This window comes from Melospiza georgiana, chromosome 11 (assembly GCF_028018845.1).
Source record: "Melospiza georgiana isolate bMelGeo1 chromosome 11, bMelGeo1.pri, whole genome shotgun sequence".
NCBI classification, from domain to species: Eukaryota; Metazoa; Chordata; class Aves; order Passeriformes; family Passerellidae; genus Melospiza; species Melospiza georgiana.
The window spans coordinates 16497152-16506664 of NC_080440.1; the positions used below are offsets into that span (position 1 = coordinate 16497152).

At 44.5% G+C, this 9513-nt stretch overlaps 1 protein-coding gene across 2 annotated transcripts in view; it reads left to right on the top strand.

Moving 5' to 3' along the window:
• The window catches only part of MAPKAPK3 (MAPK activated protein kinase 3), a 46500-nt gene extending 40350 nt beyond the window's left edge, over positions 1-6150 (top strand). For both annotated transcript variants that reach the window (XM_058032146.1, XM_058032147.1), the window contains exons 9-11: positions 327-412; positions 3031-3111; positions 4463-6150. In XM_058032146.1, the coding sequence (XP_057888129.1) occupies positions 327-412; positions 3031-3111; positions 4463-4621 (326 nt within the window). In that variant the 3' untranslated portion in view covers positions 4622-6150. The remainder of the gene's footprint in view (positions 1-326; positions 413-3030; positions 3112-4462) is intronic.
• The last annotated feature ends 3363 nt before the right edge of the window (positions 6151-9513 follow it).

Sequence of the window (9513 nt, forward strand, 5' to 3'; positions counted from 1 at the left end):
AGCTTAGCAGCTTTCTGTCTCTGTGCTTCTCTTTCCCTCCAGCTGTTGCTCTCAAAGCAGTTGGTTTGGTGATGTAGAGAGCAGAGCTGGAATTCCCAGTCTTTTCTTTCCTTCTTGCCTCTTGTTTTGGATGTTTTCCTGTTTTGCCCCTTTAAACACAGTAACCTGCCCCACTGTACATGGCTTCTTAGCACAGTCACAGCAACTGGGAGGTGTTTTCAGTTTTGCAAAATGGTGTTTCTTCATTCAGCAGGTGCTTGTGTTCCCAAGGTTATTTGGGAATGCAGTCCTGGACTACACCATGCCCTGTTGGTTCTGTTTTTCAGCCAAACAACTCATTCGCCATTTACTGAAGACTGACCCAACAGAGAGGATGACAGTCTCTCAGTTTATGAATCACCCTTGGATTAATGTGAGTCTTAGATCACTTTTTACACCACAAATTGATTCTTACATGCAGAACTTGGGAATAGCTCCACACAGCACAGCAAGAGAAGGGCTGTTATTACTGCTGGTCCCTTAATTAACCTCCTGTGCCCTCCTCAGAGGGTCACCTGCCTGTAAAACCACAATTCTTCTTGCTGTTAGCAGAGGACACACAAGGGGAGACACCCACAGTCATGTCCTTGGAAGCAACAGCCAAAAATGTCTCTGTGTTCTGTGAGCAGGCAGTCTCTGTTGACTCTGCAGCATATGCATGTGTTACTCTCTTTAAAAATATAAAAATAAACTCTGTGTGCTTACTTCATCAGTGCAGGATTTAAAGAGCTATTATTAGTGGTCTCAGGCACCATTGTGCATAGCTGTGTTAGGGTGAACATGCTCCTGTGCTCAGTGGGAATTCTCATCCTTGGCAGAGTTTGGAAATGCATGGGGGAGGAGCAAGGGTCTCTTTTTCCATGTGAGAGATTGCCAGGTAGGGTGGTACACAGAGCTATTTATAGTCCCAGATCAGGTTTCATTCCATGACTTTGTTGCATTTACTTCTCTTTAAAAGATTTTTTTTGGGGGGGAAAAAAGAAAAAAATACTTTATTAATACAGTATGGTTTATTTCAAACAAGAGACACAAATCCCAGAAGTTACAAGACTGAGTTTCATGCTACCATCTCTGCTCTGTAGGTGTCCCTCAAAATAGTAGGTTATACTTCTCACATTTGTGTCTAAAAAAATACCAGTCTTGTTCTTGCTGCCCAAAGAATCATCAGCCAGGAACAGAATGATTTCTGCTGTAGGATTCCCTTTGTTCCCATAGTGCTGGTGTGTCTGTGCTGATCCTCAAAGCATGGGCACAAGCAGAGGTGAGGCTGACTGTCCCCGTTCCTACAATGCCTGGAAGCCCTTGGAATGAAGTGAAATGCAGCTGTAGGACATCCTGATGGAGTAGAAAGGTGTTGTCATTCAGAGTTGAGAAACTGAGGCTGTAAAGACTCTGTAAGACCCCAGACAATATTTCTGAGTCTTTTTTAACCAAATAAAAAATGTAATCACTGCTCAGAATAAATACCTCCAGCTCTGAGTGCCTGAAGCCCCAAGAAGGTGTTTCAGAAGTCAGCAGGTGAGGAATTTCATGGAGTGAGTGCCTAGTAGCTGAGGAAGCTGCCACCTACAGTGACACTTGTTATTGGAATATGCACAGAGCCAATTAATGAGGAGGAGATTAGAGACAGGGTCTGCAGACCCTGCTGCACCTGCTCCAACTGGAGCCCTGCTCCAATACCCTTCCTGGAGGGAAGCTGCAACTTGGCTTTCTTTTCTGCTGAACCTATAGCTCACAGGGCCAGAGGGAGGGAGAGGGAAAGACCAGAGCAGTGAATGTCTGTGTTCCCCCTTTTCCTAAATCCCAAAGTGGAAACATGTCTGGGGAGTTGCACAAGCAGCGGGGGAGGGTGCTTGTGGCTCTTTTTTTTTTCCTTTCCCCTCTTTTTTTTTTTCTTTGAGATGGATGACAGAAGTGTTTTACTGTGAAGTAGGCAAAAACTGTCAGTTTAGGTGGAGCACAGACTCATTTAGTTCCTTGTCTATAAGATTTTTTTCAACAAGCAGCAGAAAAGCACCTTCCACAGGGAAGTAGGGAGAGGGACAGCACTGCAACCAGTCTGCTTGTTTTCCATTTCTCTTGTCCCAGCTGTGTTTGACAAAACTGTACCCTGGCCAGCTGGGGTCCTTGTCCAGAGGAGTCAGGATTTCTGCTTCACTTCTGAGACTGCTGCACTGCTGCTCTGAGCCTGGGGGAACATAAGCAATAAGCACTGGTTCCAGTGTGGGGTTTGTTTTACAGGGATCTCCTTAGACTCTGTTGACATGCAGCTGTAGGATGTCACAGCAGAAAACAGAAAATTTGGGTAGAAAGCATAAGGAAAATAGAGTATCCAAATGAAATTATAGTTTGGGTTAGGGGCTGGCAAGAATTGCCATGATTCTTTCTGAGTTCAGTCAGGGAAACTGTGCTTCATGCTTTAGAAATTGTCCCTTATTCTAATGTAAAGTATCTCCTGATCTTTCATGGCAGGTGAGCAGAGATCTCAGTTTCATGTGGATTCTCTGTCTTCTGAGCTGTGCCTTGCTCAGAACAATTGTGTCATTTCCTCTTTGGGGCTCACTTAGTCTGATGAACTGGTGATGTCAGTTAATGCATATGTGCAAGAAAATGTCTCCTACAACAAATCCTAGGAGATAAAGGTCAAATTAACCACTTTAAGACATTGATTAATGAATAGTTAAAATCTAAAACATACATAAAAATTTATCCAACACTGGTTGGATAAGTTGTTTGGACTGGAAGGGAGTAGAGTGAAAGGAGCTCAGCACTGATTTCTCTCTCTTTTTGTTCTTTAAATATTGTGTGGGGAATGTAGTCCTTTTCTCCTGCACATGAGTTCATTTGTGGAGTGATTGGAAGCAGGAATAATGAGAGCCATTGGAATACATTAGATCAAATTTTATGCCCTTCAAACACAGAGAAGAGCAAGAAATCACTTCCCAAATGTTGTTTTTCAGAATTTCTTTTGGTGTTTTTCTTTGTTCTCAGAGATCAATGTCAGTGCCACCAACTCCTCTTCACACTGCACGGGTCCTGCAAGAGGATAAAGACCACTGGGATGAAGTTAAAGTGAGTCAATCCAAATTCAGATTTCTTTAAGTCAAGAGTGCTAGGAGATGAAATGTGCTGCCTTGGATACTGTGGCTATTTTGAATACAATCATGTCAAACAAGGGTGCCATAAACAGCCTTGGTTAGAACAGCAGTGTATATGAGAACTGTTTTAAAAAAGAAGGAATGCTATTTGAGCTTCATTGGCAGCCTTACAGCTGCACCAGATATCAGCAAAGATGGTGTTTGTGATCAAAGGCATGAATGATGCTCCTGCTGAGCCTCTGCATGTGCCCAGGGAGGAGAAGGACAGTGCTGGGGCAGTTGGAACTTCATTACAGTGAAGAATGTGATGAAAATGTAGCTGGACAGGTAGGAGGGCTGAGCTGCATTCTTTTCTGTAGTGCTTTTGAATTGTGGAACAGCACTGAATAACCTTAGTCTTGTCTTGTTATGTCATTTGGTGGGGGGAAGAGTAGAGAAAAAAAACTTATCTTAATCTAAGCAGGTGCCCCACCTGCTGTGTGTACCAATGACTGCTGAATGCTTCCTGCTGTAGGGCACACTGAAAGTCTTAACTCTTTCCTGCTGGCCTTTAACAGGTTTACAAACTTTTACAATTAATTCTGAGTTTTCTGCACTTCAAGTTCCTAGAATTTTGACAATTGCAACATTCCTGTAGTGTATTTTATTCATTACTGATTTTATTTAAATCACTGATGTGTAGTCTCAGCTGTTGAGCTATGTAATGGTAAAATTTTTTTGAGACCTAGGCAACATTTACCTTCTGAGTCAGAGATCAAGCAGATATTTTCAGTTAGCTGCCTTATTTTCCATGTTTCTGAGAATTTCTTATGCTCGTGCTTCTGTGTAGGTCTCAGAGGTATTCCCTCGAGCTACCAACATACTCATGATATTGAATTGTTTTTCCTTTCCTGAACCAAATGCTCAGACTTTTGTTTACTTTAGCAGATTTTTCTTTACAACCCTATTAAAAAGTTTAAAATAATCCTGTACTTAAGCATTAATGCAAGCTAAGGAGGTGTGTGAATTTGAAGCACGTACTTTGTGTGGAGGCGCAGAGCCAGCCAGGGAGAGGTGCTGGGATAAGGACAGGTGGAATTTAGGCCAGCAGAGCGTGGTCCTGTGTGCTCCCTGTGAATTGCTGTGAGAGCAGCTCCTGCTGAGCCCTGGTGGAAGGAGGCACCAGTGGAGTGCTTGGTTCCTGGTGCAGAGCACAGAGAGGGCTCAGCCCTTGCTGCCCAGGGGGGACAGAGGGCTCCTTGTGTCCCTCCTCTCCGGGCTCTAGGGTGGGGTGACCATGCATCCACTGCCTCAGGGGCTTCACTACATTGCTTGCTTGCTTTCAGGAGGAGATGACCAGTGCTCTGGCTACCATGAGGGTGGACTATGATCAGGTGAAAATCAAAGACTTGAAGACATCCAACAACCGCCTGCTGAACAAGCGCCGCAAGAAGCAGAAGCAGGCGGGCGCCTCCTCCGCCGCCCCGGGCTGCAACAACCAGTGAGGGCAGGAGCCAGGAGGGACCTGGGGGTACAGGGTAAAAGTTAAACAGAGCAAGTTAAAATCATGGGATCGCCTCAGCCCACACCACAAAGGCAATGAGACCATGAAGATGCTGTCCTGCAAAGAGGGAACAGCGTGATAACGTTTTGATAACTTGAATCACTTTTGAAGACTTATGGATCTGACATGATTCTGTTCCATATTGCAAGGGAAGGTACAGTAATACCAGAAATGTTACAGGTTTTTGGTTTGGCTTTAGCTGTGTAGGACAAGAGGAGAGAACAGGAGACAGTCTCAGCACATTAATGCACTGAGGCTTCAACAGCCATCTACAAGAGTAACTTCTGCTGCTGTTTTCAGCTGGGGAATAGGAAAGTGCCAAGTGTTCTGCTAAGAGTGTTTTAGTAGTTTGGTAGAATTGGTAATAGTCTATATTTCCAAACTTACCTCCTATAGTTACAGAATATCACCTAAACTGTAAACAGATATTCTTGTTACAGGAAAAAGCATCCATTCATTTCCATTTCCATAAAGTCTTCTGTATAGTCTCATGTGAAGATCTGAGTTTGTCATGGATTCCCATTTGATAACATGTAAATTTTCTGAGCTGTAGCCACTATGTTGTATCTTTGCCACTGTCAGACCCCTCTCTTGTAATGTTTTCAATTTAACTGGTACTTTATGTGAAGAGTTTCAGTCAGGATTTAAGTAGTTGAAAGCATCCTGCAGAGAATATTGCTGTTCCCCCTGGATCCACAACCTCCAGGGCGTGCAGCTGGACGTGCAAGGGATTGCTTTAGAAGAAAGACTTCTGAAGTTTGGGGAAGAAGTGGCAAATGCATGTTCTCTGAATGGACCCTGTAATCTGCCAGCATCCCTTCTGGTAATTATCTCCAGATCCTGTGCCTAAGATGTGCTGATCACAGCAAATTTTGGGGTGTTGGGCTTGGTTTGTTTCCTGGGGTCAGGAGCAGGGAGGATGGTACTTTATTTATGGTGATTTGGTGGTGTTTCAGGATCCAAAGATTTTAACTACTTAAGGAAGATTACTTTTAAGTACATCCACCCATTGTTTTTTTTTCCTATTTTAATTCTTCTTGTTTCATGGGAACCCGGCCTTGGTTTGCTGGTATGTTTTATTTTGTGATCAAAATATTTTCTCTCACTGTATTTTGGAGTTTGGCTTTATTTTTAGTTTAGGTGAAGCAAATATTTGTGAAAGTGTTATCAGAGTTTGGGATGAATATGATGTTCTTCCAGTGATGCAAGCAAGTACACCTTTGAGGTAGGAACACAGTACTGTGTTAATAAGCTTGCAAGAGTGTAGAAAGACAAAAAGAAAAACAGGGCTCCAGAGTGGCTCTGAATTGTCAGAGCAGTGACACACAGCAAAGCTCAGCTCAAGGCTTTGGACCTTGTCTGGGGAGCCCAGTTCCCATCTTCAGAGTAGTGAATGAGACCTCACTTCTCCTTTGTGAACTTGTCCTAGGGTTTTGTAACATGATTTATTAAAATCAGTCTTTAACATTCCTTCTTCCTGTCATCCCTGGTTTTGTTGAGTTGTTGCAGAGTTTGCATTGCTTTGCAAGATACATTGTGTTGAAGGTGACAGGGAAGAGGAGAAGGAAATTGTTCCATGATGTCCACATTCAAAAGCTGCCCAGCTTTGAACATTTTATAAGATCACAAGGTTTTAAATATCAATTTCTGTAAAGTTGTGTTTATAAATTATTTCATGTTTCAGGTATCTGTGATTATAGCATGTCCTTTATGTTTTTGTTTTGCCATATTACTCCAATGAATTATGCAAATATTATTCACTACCTGCAAATGAAGAGTTGTGATGTGTTCAGGATGCAACAGTTGGAATTAGAGCCAGGTCCAAGTTTCTGTCCCTTTATCTAATTTTTTTGAGGGAGAAATGTACATAATTGCTGCCATTCCATCTCTGTGCCCCAGCAGGGTGATGGATATTCCCAGGGCAAGCAGTGTGTAGTGCACTGTCCTGTCTGCCTCAGGGACAGGGCCACTGAAACTGTTGCAAACCAACTTTTTTTTCCTCTGCCTTGGCCAAGGTTTGAGCAGGAGTTCTCAGTTCCCACCTGGCTTGTCAGTTCATTCTGGAGCTCAAAGATGTGTCTGTTCCTGGGTGTACACACTGTTCCTGTAAAACACACCTGGGCCTGGTTCCTTCCTGTGGGCTTTCAGAATTAACTGCAGACCAGAAGCTGAAACTGAGGCACCTGGCACAGCACTTCAGCTTTCTGTCCCTGTGCAGCAGGACAATCCCATCTCATTAAACTCACACTAACAGTTCTTGCCTTCTACCCTGCAGCACCCAGGAATGCTGTAAAGCCTTGCAGAAACCAGAGGAGGGCCTCAAAATGGCAGACATGGAAATGTATGCAAGTATTGGACAGAAGGGTTTGTGTTTATTGCACAGAGGGAAGGAGGAGACTCCTTGGGAGCTGGGAAACAGCTGCCTCAAAATGCTGCCCTGCTCCAGGCACTGCTGCCTTCTGCATCCCAGTGGAGCAGGACAGCTCGTGTTGTACCTGGCTCTGTGTCACCTGCAGCTGGGAGGGGCTGCCAGGGACCAGGTTTGGGGTGCAGACATTTCCCAGCAGGGCCTGTGTGCCCCAGCAGGGCCTCCTGTGTGCCCCATGGAGATGTAGGGATGGATGGAGCATCCAATGGGCTTGGCCCTGCTGCACAACTGGTAACCTGCCCTGCTGGTTCTGAGCACTCCCCAAATCTGAGCCTGCCCTCAGCTCCCCAAATCTGAGCCTGCCCTCAGCTCCCCAAAGCCAGCCTGCCCTCAGCTCCCCAAATCTGAGCCTGCCCTCAGCTCCCCAAATCTGAGCCTGCCCTTAGCTCCCCAAAGCCAGCCTGCCCTCAGCTCCCCAAATCTGAGCCTGCCCTCAGCTCCCCAAATCTGAGCCTGCCCTCAGCTCCCCAAATCTGAGTCTGCCCTCAGCTCCCCCAAACTGAATCGGCCTTCAGCTCCCCTGCAGTGTCTCAGGCCCTGCTCTGGTGCATGGCTCTGCAGAAGGTGTTGTCCCTCTGGCTGCCAGCAAGGCTCTGGGGAGGACCCTCCTCCTCCCTGCATTCACACAGGTTTTAAAGAGCTCTGGTGAGCTCTGGTGTTTGGTCTCTTCCCCCAGCCATGTCATATAATAGGCTTTTTAGAACCTGCTGCTCAGGATCCAAATTTATAGCCTGTTTTTAGAAAGGATAGGCTATTACAGAACTGATTGTGCATTTGCATATTCATCAGCCATATAGAGGAGGTAAAGAGCTGGGAAGGGACAGAAGAAATGAATGGTCAATAGAGAAGGCTTCAAGGAGAACACAGATTAAAAGGTCTATTTGTTTTTTCCAGCAGAAGCTAAAAAAAGGCCTGTGCACAATTCCCCACCCCCATCCCTTTTCACAGGGATTGCTCATGGGCCACTGCCTCCCCCTGTGTTTCTGTGCACTGTGCTGCTCACACGTGGGTCATGGGCTCTCACCAGGGCTCTGCTCTGATCCACACACAAATGTGTGCCCAGGGACACAGGGAATTCCCTCCCTCCCTCTCCCAGCTTTTGCACTACACACTTTCTTACCTCTTTGACCACATGTGCCACATGGTGAACCTGGGTTTGACATGCTACAATTAAAAACTCACATTAATGAGAAGCTCTTGGCCTAATTCTGTGTTTTTCTATTTGTCAAAACCCAGCATGCAGTCCTGGGATTGCTTTTCTGTCTTAACACTTCACTGCCTTGAGTCTGGAGGCCCAATTACATAAGTGCTTCTGACTTGTCTGACATGAGGGATAATGAGAATGCTACATACTCAGTTTGATCTAATTTCTCTGTCCTCTTTTCAATTCACGCTTTATTTGGCCCATGTTTAGACAGAGGTGCTTTTGAGAAGAGGAAGGTTTAGTGAGGAGGAGAGAGCCAAAGGTTTTAATTATTTGCAGGGCATCATGAGCCCTTGTAGTGTTTTAGACCTGTGGTCCAGGTGGGGAGGAGGTGTTAATGTGTGCTCAGCTGCTCTCATGTGTTCTCCTGCTTAGCCCAAGGATGGAGCCAGCTCAGCTAACAAACCTCAGGGACAAAGAGAAGGAAGCAAGCAGGGAATGACTTCACATGCAGGAGAGCTCCTTTTTTAAAGATTAAATGTTTTGGGGGGGTTTATTGTGGAAATATCAGAATTTTCTTTTTTTCAGGCTTCAATATTTCCCCTCTTCACCCAACTGTTCTCAGTAGTGGAGCTAGCAAAGCTGGGAATGGACATGGTTAATTCTCTTTTAGAGAGCCTAAAAAGGATGAAGGCAATGAAGCAAACCTGAAAGGCAGAGAACACACTCAAAACAAAAAAAATCTTGTTAAAAATCTTGCAAGCCAGCAGGCAAGTCCTCATCTCTGTACTGAAATGTAGCTCACCTGTGGAAAATAGAGGCTAGAGCAAATCTCTAACATTTGCTCTAGGTAAGGTAATAACATTTGCTGAGGAAATGTTTCCCTGAAATCTTTGCACCAGGTAAGAAAATTCTTTTTGAGAATTAGGTCTGGCTTTAAAATAAGATTATTTATTTTCAGTTTGTGTGGTTAGAGGAATTTAATGGAGCAAAGGGAGCAGAAATGGGGGATGATATGTCATGTTGAAGAATAAGATAAGAAATGTCTGCTGTTGTATTCTACTCCAACTTACTTTTTTACTGCAAGTGCTACCTCTGTACAGACATAGCAAGATAGATTCAACTCTTTATTAGTCTTTTTTAGCCCTGGAGAAGGAGGATGTTGCTGCACTCTAGGGAAATGTGGAAGATAACCCTGTGACTGTAGATGAACATCTATTCTGGTAAATCTGTAAATGATGCCTAGCATTAAATTTATTTT